Source organism: Chenopodium album, chromosome 21 (assembly GCF_948465745.1).
Source record: "Chenopodium album chromosome 21, dcCheAlbu1.1, whole genome shotgun sequence".
Classification (NCBI taxonomy): Eukaryota; Viridiplantae; Streptophyta; class Magnoliopsida; order Caryophyllales; family Amaranthaceae; genus Chenopodium; species Chenopodium album.
Genome location: NC_137854.1, coordinates 8699535 through 8711859, shown reverse-complemented (window position 1 = coordinate 8711859; position 12325 = coordinate 8699535). Strand labels below are relative to the sequence as shown.

Sequence of the window (12325 nt, the reverse complement as noted above, 5' to 3'; positions counted from 1 at the left end):
CTTTGCATTGCAACACTACTAAACTCTTCCCTCTTTTGCTCTTTTTAGTTTTTCATTTTTATTTATTATGATCTCAACTAAACCTCATGCTGCTCTACTTGCAAGCCCTGGCTTAGGCCACCTTATCCCCATGGTCGAGCTCGCCAACCGCCTCGTTACTCACCACGGTTTCCACGTTACAATCTTCGTTGTAACCATGGAGCCCACCGCCTCTAACAATCCCATTGACCTCCTTCCTAAACAACCTTATACAAGCCCAACTTTGTACAACCTAGTTGTCCTACCCTATGTGGACACTTCAGCTCAAATGAGTCCAACTGATAAGATCATGACCCGACTTGCGATCATGATGAGAGGTTATGTTCCGAGCTTACGGGCTAAGCTTGGGTCCATGGAGCACAACCCGACCCTCCTTGTAGTTGACCTCTTTGGAACCGAATTCCTTAGCCTAGCAGATGAGTTTGACATGGTCAAATATGTTTATATCCCTTCAAATGCATGGTTTTTAGCTATGACCATATGTGTACCCCTTATTGATAAACAAGTCAAGCATGTAGGTCCCCTCAATATCCCGGGCTGTAAACGGGTCGAGTATGATGATATACTTGACCCGGTTTTTGACCCAGAGAATAAGGACTATGATGAGTACGTTCGTATTGCTTTAGATTTAGGGACAGCTGATGGGGTGTTGGTCAACACTTGGGAGCAGTTGGAGTCAAAAACACTTTTCTCCTTGAAAAATAATAAAATTTTAAGGGAGATATTTGATAAGCCGGTCTATCCGGTTGGACCATTGGTCCGGCCGGTTAGACCAGAGTGCTTAGGGGAAGAGTTGTTAGAATGGCTAGATGACCAACCTAAAGAGTCGGTCCTTTATGTTTCCTTTGGAAGTGGGGGAACTTTGTCTAGTCAACAAACCACAGAGTTAGCTTGGGGTTTGGAAATGAGTCAACAAAGATTTATTTGGGTGTTACGTCCACCTATTGAGCATGATGGAGCTGGGGCCCTCTTCCATGCGATGGACGGTCAAGATCAAGTCATCTCTCAATACTTGCCTCACGGCTTCTTGACCCGGACCCACAAATTGGGTAAGGTGATCCCAATGTGGGCCCCACAAACCGAAGTACTAGCTCACAAATCGATTGGAGGGTTTTTATCACACTGTGGTTGGAACTCAACCCTTGAGAGTCTAGTCAATGGTGTGCCTATTATTGCTTGGCCACTCTACGCCGAGCAAAACATGAACGCGGCATTGGTTGAGGAGGAGCTAGGGGTGGCAATTCGCCCGAAGGTGTTGCCAACCAAAGGAGTTGTGGGTAGAGAGGAGATAAAGAAGATGATAATTAAGGTTATGGAAGATGATGATGGGATTAAGATGAGGGTTAGAGCCAAAGAAGTGCAAAAATATGCAAAAGAGGCCTTTACTATAGAAGGGTCTACTCTTAAGTCATTTTCTGAAATAGCTAATACATGTGAGAAGAGGTTAACTAGTCAGACAGCAAAGACAAGTATCATAAATTAATGTTGGTGTTGGGGGCAGTATTACATGTTGCATGCCTGTAATTTAGGACAAAGTCAATAATAGTAACAAATAATAATGCATATGATATAATTTACCGTTTTATGGTTCTTATCAAGTGAAGTTGATTTATTACTTTTGTCCAGTAGTAGTTCTAAAGTTCTCGATGTTGACCTGCAAGTTGTTATCATTAATATTGAATGATTGATAATAAATATTTTAAGTGTTTTCTTGAAATTGCAATTAATGCAATTAACTATAATAATTACCAATGCATATCTATGAATTATGATTCATGAGGTTTCGAGTTCAAGGAATTTGAGATGCTTGAACTTACAGTGTAGTCTTGTAAAATGTAGCCCAGACTGTGCACAACTACTTGATGCGCAAATTGCTTCACGGTGTAGTCGTGACTTTCGCGATCAGGTCGATAATGATAGGCTACTGTTATATATAGTGTCAAATTATTGCAAAATGGTTTAAATAGAAATCATGAAACAACAAATTACATCAAGAATAATAGACTACTTACCTGAAAATTTAATGTCATTATTTGAAGAAAATATAAATTAAAGTAAGAATACTTTGATACAGTATAAAATAAAGATCTCAAAGTAAAATACAATAAAATCAAATATTGATTCACAATATCATATAAACTTATGAATTGAGAATAATTTATGAAATGTTGAAATGAAATGGAGTTAGTCATTAATGTGACATGACCATATCAATGGGTTCTGTTGCCTTTTTTAGCCATGCCATCTCAGTATCATTCATATAAGGTGTCAAAATTTCGCGACACCTTGAATGATATGTGTTCACCCAACTTATTTCTTCTGGAGTCAGAAGGTTTAAATTTATCAGTTTGTGTTGATATGGAGCCTGAGACAATAAAATCAGGAGTTTAGGAATGTACAGTTTGATATAAGGCACGGTAAAAAGAATCAGAAACTAGAAATGCTGAAAACTCACCCATGTAATGTGCTCAAACTCCAAATATCCTCGGTCACCAAAGTTAAATTTCGTATCTGCCTCGTTTACTATAAGCACATTCTCCAATCTAATACCAAAATTCCCATCCTCATAGTAACCAGGCTCTGCAAAAACCAACAAAATGCATATTATTACAAGAGTGATGAAACTAGCCAAATTTTCTGGATCCGAGAAGAGAAGACCCTTTAAAAAGAAACAGTGGAAAGATGAAAGGATGAGAAATTAAAGTGGTTAGTGTCACTCAAAATTGTAACCCATAACTCCATGAGCAATTGAGCATGCATTAAGCACATATATGTAAGCATCACCATACAAAAAGTAAAATGTTACTAGAAATTTATGGACATTGCTTGGTAATCTGTCCATACTAACCATCCGTTACAGTCATAGCAGCCTGCAGAGGTACATTCTGAGCTTGGGGTCTGAAGCTAATTAGATGAGGACCTGTTCAAACAGAAACAAACTGAAGGTTAAACTCAAAAAAATGCAATATATAATGGAGCTCAGTATAAAGCAAGCAGAAATGGTAAAATATCAATACAATAATAGTTGCCTCTTTGACAATAAGAAATGGTTTTACGGGCCAAACAAGGATATGGGCAGAAGGTTGTCCTATTTTATAACATGAATTCATGCTCTTGTCCAAATGAAGAGAATGTTCTCAAGATCGATCACTGCCTTACTACTAGTATAGTAATATTAGTATGTGTGCTCAGCGAGTTATGTGTTGAGTTCAGTTTACTTTTTTTTATTGATGCTATGGTTTTTTTTTTCCCCCAATTTATTAGCCCATCAATATTGTCCAGCAAAAACAGACTGTGAGTTACTTGCGCAATTTGTAAATCAATAGAAATAACATTAAAAGCTCATCACTCACCTTCATGCACGTTGAGGTAAGATCCTATGCCGTGACCAGTACCATGACGATAATCAAGCCCATATTTCCACAGAGGAATTCGTGCAAGAATGTCAAGAGCATGACCTGATACATCAACCATCAAGTAAGAGCATTCACATGCACAATAAATAGAAAATGGACCAATAAACATCAAACTGAACAAGACTATAGTTAATAAGAGGGGCACGAAGAGATGGAACCCATCTGTACACTCAATCATAGAATATATGGTCTATTAACCAGCACAGCACCAATCCAATAACATACATCTAGTTTTCCACAACTGGTCAATCAATTTATCAAAATACAGAGAGACTTAAAGTTCCAATACCATTAGTTCCTTTCGGAAACCGAGCATCGCCCAACGCAATGTGACCTTTAAGAACCTGAAAATATTATACATGTCAGAACTCAAACCAAGATGTATGAAATATTCAGAGAATTCTAGCACAAGTCCTTTGCAGCAAGTCTTATCCTAAGAAGTAAACGACAAATGTGATAAGAAATAACAGAAGTACATATTATTGAGTACTTTTAAACTATATATGGTGTCTATCCTTAAATAATGGGCTTAACAGTTCTCAATTTCATCACGTAAATAATTTTAATTTATTAGATATCAAGTCAAGAGAACAGGGGTAATCCATAAGAATGGAAATTTCTCTAAAAATTGTGAACAGGGTTGTGAGCAGGGCTTAAGGTTTATATTGACAGATTTTATTACAGTCATAATTCAGTAAATCTCTGATAATTCAAAAGGAAAAGCAGCTTCCATTAATACAACTTGATAATCAAACAATGAAGCGGACACCTATGTAAAAAAAAAGCTTTCAATTAAGCGTTGTGTGAGGAAGGACAGGAAGCAGAAAATACTTGTCAGAAAACAGGGGGGAAGAAAACCAATTTCTTCAAACCAATACTATTCCAGATTGAAAAGTGTATGTGACAGTATGACAAGATCATATAATGAAAGCTCATTTTCATTTATTACAACCCTGTGTTAGTTGTAGTTTCTTAGGTCATTTTGTCCACATGTACAAGATACCACATCAAAACACAAATGTTTCCACCAATGTAGAATGCAGCCAGCATCCGTTGCAATATGCTAATAGTAATGTTCTTCTATAGTTATTGAGGGATAAAGCAGTTGAGTTGAGAAGCAATATGACAAATACATACCCCTGTGTAGCAAGCTTTTTCATGAGCAGAAGGTTGTCCAAAATGCACTGTCCGAGTAATATCAGTTGTTCCATCTTGATACTTTTAAAGGCCACCCAACCAAGGAAGTAATAATGCAAGATATTATAAGCAAAAATTATTAAAGTAACAGCCAAAGAGATGATGTAAGCTGCTCAGATTAAAATGTTGGTCTACCTGTGCTCCTGAATCAAACAGGTAAATTCGATCTGGATCCATCTCAGCACAAGTTTGAGGATCGGGCCCATAATGAATAATGGCTGCATTTGGACCAACAGATGAAATGGTAGGAAAACTCAGGCCCCTAAAATGCTGAAGAGAAAATGAATTAGAAGAATGTCCAATTTTCTAAAAGACTTAAAGATGAGCATGTTGCAGTTCTGATGTAATGTACCAAACCAAACATAACTCTACACTGTCAATAAAATGTTGTTTGTTATGAAGTTGAAGGTCAATCAATTCATTAGACAAGGTAGATTATATAGTTTGGTTTACAATCAATCCATTTAACATGGTTGGTTGCAAAGTTTAATAATGAATTACAACAAATGAACAAACAAAAATGTCCAAGGTTTCTCATAAGAATATTCTTCAGTAACAGCAGTCAGTAGTTTAGTAGCTCTAAGTTCAGTCATTACAAGTAATCAACTGCAAAAAATGACAATAAATAGTGAAATCCACAATATCGTATGTAAGTTGTTTACCTCCTTTGATGCACGAAAACCTTCTAGCTTGTCACTCACTGAGACTTCCGTCAGTTTCTGTGCTTCCCTGCAAATATTGCCAAAAATGAGAAGAAATGAAAACTGGTGAGCCACACAAATCAAAAGGAAAAAAGAATCATGTTGGTAAAATGCTATGGAGAATGCGCATGAGACAGGCAGTGAGTACATATCAATATGTCCACCAAAAATAAAGTGAGAAATAAAGACATCCATTTTACTAGGATCTGTATGAATAATCACATAATGGAGTTCCTCAATTCTCATGCTAAGAACCATCATTAGTAAACTCATATTATAGAGAAGTACAACTGAACTTTCTTCAGAGAGAAAAGACTACTTACGAAGGTTTTTTCCTTTCTGTCTCAGCCTCAGAAAAATACCCTGGAGCCCCATAAGCCTCCTGCATCTGCAAAGTTTAAATATTAGCTTTTCGAATCAGAAGGCAGCACATTATTAATACTTCCTCCGTTCTTTTATTATTGCACCACTTGCCTTTTTAGGAAGTTGATAACATATTGCACCATTTCCTTTTTAGGAAAAAAATTATTTGTGTTCACACTACAAATACCCAACATACCCTTGCTTTTTCACTTACTTTTTAGTTTATCAATATGTCAAATGGGCAATTTTGTATTATTAACTTTCTCTCTATTACTTTTTCCACTACCAAAATATTTGTACCCAAGCCCTATGGTGCAATAATTAAAAAAACGGAGGAAGTAATAAAAATAAGAAATTCAAACACGAGTTCAAGTTATAGCAAGTATTTTACTCCACAACTAATTTGGCAGATGCTACATCTTTTACAAAACCCTTCTTTGCTTTTCTTTCCCTAAAATGTCCCTCCCCCTTCCCTCAATGTCCATATAAGTAAACATATTTCTGGAAGACAAATCCTGCAAGTTATAATAATCAATTCTACTGAAAATTGCAATTCTTTCACCCAAATTATAACGAAAGTGGATCAATAATGCAACTAGAACTGCTTAATAACATTAGGAAGAGGAGAAGATAAATGTAACCCAGCAACATATAATTCAATTAATAAAAAAAACTTGTAAAGTTAGTCAAAAGATCCAATTAATGATGGTGATACAGATCTGAATCAAAAATTGAATGCTAGAAATATTTTAGCATGCAAAGATTATGGGCCAGGAACCTGAAGGGATCTAATATCCAACAGGTGCCTTCATTAAAAAGGAATACAAAAGGCATGCATTTGTGATGCTCATCAATTGCTAGTCATTTTCTAATAGCCCCCACCAGTGTTAATATTTGATCAGTGTTGTAATGATATGTGCACTGCTACTCAAAATTCTTATATTTGATGACCTTGCTGAAAAATTACAGGTGCTAATGTAATTGAGCGATGCTAGTGTGAGACTGTCTCACCAAGTTCACAGACCATTAGATTCACATAGAAAAAGACAAAGATATTGAGGGGTAAAGATTCAGAATTCTATAATAATTTTAACATGCATGGTCAAAGCGGGGAAAACTAATCATTTTTGTTTACCCCTACCTCTCCATACCCCCAAGGCCCCAAGTCCTTGCCCCTGCCCCCATCCATCACCTTTACTCCCTGACTAATGACCAGCATTCAGGAATCCCATATAAGCCTTTTAAATTATCAATGCCCAAACTTGGAGTGCTTCCAACCTAAGATAAGTGGCTAGGATAGAACTACTCATTCCTTTCTCATTGGATGTTTATTTTAAATGAAACATTATTGGTTTGTAGACGATGGTGATTAGGTGGGCAAACAATTGAGGGTGGTGGTGGGGAGGGAAGATGTGTGTCAAGGTTGAAAAGAAGAGAGATTAGAGAAGGCAAGGCTGTATGGAGGGCAGGAAAAAAAAAGGAGAGGTGGTAGTGGGGAGGGCAGATGGACGAGAGGGGATTGACAGAGGAGAGAAGAGGTGAGGTGGTGAGGATGGACAGGGTGAAAGGGTGGTGACTGGTGATGGTCTAGCTTCCAATGGTGGTGATGGTGTTCAGTGATGGAGGTTAGGGAAATTTTGGGTAGTACCATAGTGATGAAGGTGATGGCTTGACTTGGGACAATGTGGCAGCGAGACAATCCAAGGGAGGGAAAACCAGATCAAAGATGAATTCTCAACAGGACTGGGGCAATCAAGATTAATGGATTATGATAAACTTTTTTAAAAGCGAAGAAAATCATTAAAAAGTAACACATATCCACTAATTGCCACATAAGGCATACCCCGTGCAAGATGGTTCTATTTTTCAGTAGTTCATTAATGACGTGCTCTTAAACAATATATCCTTTATACAAAAGCCAAGCAGTAAAGGCATAAAAAGTTGAAGGTTAGTTACCTGCTTATCAAGCCACACAAGGAACTGCACAACAGCTGCACCATCCCGCACATGCGCCTTCTTCAAGCCTTCCATTTCAGCAGGATTCTGATAATCTCTATCCATTAGTAGTTAGCAGAAATAAATTTTTGAGAACATCTCTACAAAGGCCAATGTTATAAAGATCCTATAGTATAAGTTTGATACTACCATAGTAGATGATAACAATTCATTTTTTGTAAAACTGCTTTTTGTCAATGGATATTCTTATAAGTTTGTATTGAACGAGCCAACTAGTTTGGCACTGTTTTCATCTTCTCAAAAATGCATTTTGTCAATGCTATATTCTAGTTAGCTCGTAGTGAACAAGCCAAAGTAGTTTAACTTTGTTTGCATCACCAAATTAGTTCCAAATGGGACTAGAAAAATTAGGGAAGCTCCATAATTCCGAAAAATGATAACACAGCTTTACTTTGGAAAAAATCAAAGGATATTAAGTTTAAGCATTTAACAATACCATAAAAATCAAAACAAGAAAACAGGATTTTACAATTACAAGCCCATCTTATTTCCTTTCAGTTTCATCTTTTCCCTGTTCCATCTGCCTTTCTCAGATCCCACCACATTTCAAGGAGATTTTGAAAGAAATCAGCAAAAACAAAAGAGATCACAGAATTTAAGACTCACATGATTTACCCCCCCTGCCCAAATACACATCAACTTTGATTGTGTATTTAGAAATAACAAGTATGATTTTACACTAAGAAGAGGTATCTTGTAATATTTGGTTTAATGCCTATATTCAAAACATTAACTTTATTAATCTTCATTAGTACGAAGTATATGATCAACATAATAATGGTCTATCTTGGAGACAATGAATACACAAGTGTGAAATTTGTATTGGGGTGGAGGGAGTACCCGATATCTATAAAATGACTAGCATGGATACAGAGACCCCTTAAGTGACTAAAGAGGTATTGATTAATGTGAGAGTAATATTGTACTTCTGCATACTAGGAGAAAAAAAAAAGAAAAAAAAAAAAAAAAAAAAAAAACTTATACACCTCTACCCTTCAAAAAGCAAGTAACCCCGAAACCCCCTGTGAAAAATTGATGATAAAGATGAATAAAAGGTTGTCATAAAAGGAATAAAGAAAAAGTGAGTAGAACTTAAAAAAAAAAAGGGATAAAAACGGAATTGAGTAGAACTTAGGAAAACGGAGGAAGTAATAGACAATGATGTCCCATACTCCCATCTATTGAGCCTAATAAACTTAGATCCCGTCTATTGAGCACACACTTCAAAAAAAAGACACATCAAACCTCCATACATAGACATCCTAGCTTATCTTGGCTTTGCTGCAGGACTATTAAATAGTACAATAAACACAAGAAAAAGTGTTACCTTTAAAGCTTTTGCAAGTGCCAAAGGAGACTGCTGTAATAAGACTTGATCAGACTTCAGTTTGGAATACAAAGCATAGCAGCATGAACGAGGGTCCATCCATATGAAGTTACAATCTTTTCCCATCTCCCCAGTTTTATTTTCTGCAGCATCAACAGACAAGGAAGAAGCAAGCTGATTAAATGCCAGCAGGTCAACATCTGCACCAACTGCATCATAGTCACGGACTTCAATTTTGTTTTCCATCATGTAAGTTTGCACCTGAAAAAACCCCTCTTAAGTATGAGTTAAAAGAATGGGCACCAAAATTAAAAGACATAGAGGTTATTACGCATTATTGTCCTTTAATTTTGCGAGATTGCGAGATCAGATATTTTGATCTTATCAGCCTTATTTGATCCTAAGCTCGCATACATTTGATGTGATACAGTAAGCTAATTAGGAACAGCTATGTAACATGTCATCATAAAAAGCCACAGCCAAAAACTGCTTCACAGCAGAGACTGACCTCAGGAGATACTTTTTGTTGGTCCACATAGAAGAATGTTGCTGCTGACGTTACTACAGCAAAAGCATGAACAACTGGGCAATATGAAACATCACTCCCACGAATATTGAATAACCAAGCAACCTGCAAACAAATTCACCAGAATTAATTCATCATGGGGCACAAGAAGACCATATATGTTCCAATGGAAATCTAGTACATAAGTCCCTCTTCCGTTGGGGACCCTATCAAAGGTGCTGCTTCTTAAAGGATTCACTATGTACGCACACAGACACAGCGAGCAATTGTGCATGCATATACATGTATATATATATCAACAAGTAAATCCGAGGAAGTAAGTAATTCGTAAATTCCATAGGTATAAACAATCGTTTGGATAGTGATTTCAGGATAAACAAAGGGAGTCCATAGACATTGCACAAAATAGAAGGACCATTACCTCATCAAGTGCAGAGATAATAATACTGTGTGCTTTCTCCTGCATAAGTTTTCTCCTTAAATCTTGTAACTTTTCGGCAACTGTGCGTCCAGCAAACTCCAGTGGTTGCACCTTGACAGGATTCACCTTAGCTTCTGGCCTATCATTCCAAATTTGGTCAACAAGATTGTTTGAGGTTGAAATTAACTTTTGTTGCTTCTTCTCAAGAGCACGTTCCCATCTCTGTGCAGTATCTATTGATACACTCCAGGGGTCAATGCCAATAGCTGCTTCTTCTGGCAAATTCTGGCAGACAACAGATAATAGAGACAACTTCACTTCAGCATTCACAAAGAATTATTAGAGATAGAAACACTTCGTGCAGCATCAAATAAATTAGCCAACAAACAGTGTAACTTCCAAATGAACTCTAACTCCTAACTGTGAGAAGGTACACAGCCACAAAAAAAAGGGGGACATTAAAATTTAATTAAAACAGATTCCACCAAAAAAAAAAAAAAAAACCTGGAGTCATTTCCTGTTCCTTTATAGTTAAAATTATGAAAGAATGTTCAGGACTAAAATTAAAAAAAACACTCACATCTGCCATCCAGATCTCTACAGCAGGATCCTCTCCCATACGCATAAGCTTCCATTGATCACTCAGCTGTTTCTCCGCCTGCAAAAAATACCTTCCATCGGTCCACAGCCTTGCATCATCCGTTGTTATGAGGGCCAAACCTAGAAAGAATATAAACTACTGAGAACTTTCCAGAAAAATCCACTTTGACAAAGAAGATCAATTCCTTGCAAGTCAGGCAGGTTCATTTAGCACTTAAACAATTATTGTGATTGTAGAATAAAACATGTAATCAGCCATCAGCATGGATTCCGTGCCTATCAGCATCTAGGGAGGAAAGTATACACAGTTGCGCACTCACCCACTAAACAAGATGGACTGACTTGTGATCTTAGCATACTACGCATACACATAACTTGAGGAGAAGATTCTCGAGAAAAAACATAAAACTATGCACAATTCTACATCATAAGTCAAACTTGTTTCTTTAGTGATACACTATTTTGAAAGACCGACAAATATAAAATTACCATGAATGACTATGATGAGTGCCACTCCTACTAAAGATAGAGTAACAAAAAAAGCATAAATGAGACAAACAGATTGAACTCTTCCACGAAGAAGTAAAGTCATCATGGCAATGAAAGGCATTGCAAAGATTTGAATCACTTGATTGTCATAGAAACCTCCTTGACTCGTCGGACAAAGAACACTCACTGCCTAATATCCACAAAACTTCGACATATCCAGAGAATGTTTAAACTATAAGCACAAAAAAAAAGTGACTACACCCTCCACAACAACAGAACTAGTTATAATAACACTTCTTAAAAATAATAATAATCAGTCTATGATACATTTTGGCACTAATGTCAGCATAATTCACAGATAGTAACAGATAACACTCCATGATAACACCAACAAACCAAGACTTCACCACTGAATTCGAGTTCTTAATCGGAGTAATCCAGGATCAATTTATATCGAGATTTTGCAATAACAAAAATGATAATTCAATTGAAAAATCGAATATTACACAATGCAAAAACAGAAATCCAGGTGAAACGATCCAAAATATACAAAATCCAATACTATCAAACAATGATAAAATTCAATTAAAAATTCAAAATAATAATCGAGATGCAATTGCACTTTGCGCTTACCAGCACTTCCAGAAAATCCAGAAATAAATTTCCGCCTTTTATCACGATCAGAAACATACTCACTCTACAAAATCAATTCAAACAAACACAGAGAAAACCTCGTAAAAATCGAAACAACAATTCTACTTAACCTATATTTAATCTTATATATTACAATTAAATTTCAAAATTCAACAAAAAAATCAGAGAAAAAAACCTGATGATAATCTTCAGAAGGAACGATTAAGGCATGAAGAGGAGGAGAGTGAGAAGCCATTAAAGATCTCAAAGCAGACAGTTTTTCCGCCATTGTTGAGAGAGTTTGTGAAAAGTGCGGGACTCTACTTTCGTGTAGAATTAAAGATTTATAGGAAGAGTAGTACTATGATACGGAGTAGTTTTAATTGTGAGGATTGTAAAAGTTGGTTTAAATGTCAGCAGAAGTCTGTGAAGATGTACGATACTGTATTATTGATGCACCTTTCGAGGTGGGCTAATCTTGATTACTGGATTAAACCAATAGATAGATAGAGTCGTGAGTGAATATTTTTGTGACTTTAAGCAAAGTCGAGACTTTTTTTTTTTTATTATCTACGGAGTAAATAAATAGAGATTGCT

General features: G+C 36.4%; 2 protein-coding genes across 2 annotated transcripts; one reads left to right on the top strand and one right to left on the bottom strand.

The window, feature by feature from the left end:
• On the top strand, positions 1-1654 carry LOC145602375 (anthocyanidin 3-O-glucosyltransferase 5-like). The gene has a single exon (XM_081658570.1). It carries the CDS (start codon positions 68-70, stop codon positions 1520-1522), a length of 1455 nt encoding a protein of 484 aa, XP_081514696.1. The 5' UTR covers positions 1-67; the 3' UTR covers positions 1523-1654.
• Positions 1655-2047: 393 nt separating this feature from the next.
• Positions 2048-12216, bottom strand: LOC145600200 (aminopeptidase P1-like). The gene is made up of 16 exons (XM_081656102.1): positions 11925-12216; positions 11729-11792; positions 10587-10726; positions 10007-10291; positions 9568-9690; positions 9060-9320; positions 7673-7759; positions 5677-5741; positions 5315-5381; positions 4788-4922; positions 4593-4673; positions 3745-3799; positions 3393-3497; positions 2888-2959; positions 2495-2619; positions 2048-2404 (listed from the first exon to the last, which is right to left on the bottom strand). The coding sequence occupies exons 1-16, from the start codon at positions 12015-12017 to the stop codon at positions 2231-2233; spliced, it is 1932 nt and encodes a 643-aa protein (XP_081512228.1). The 5' UTR covers positions 12018-12216; the 3' UTR covers positions 2048-2230.
• Positions 12217-12325: the final 109 nt, after the last annotated feature.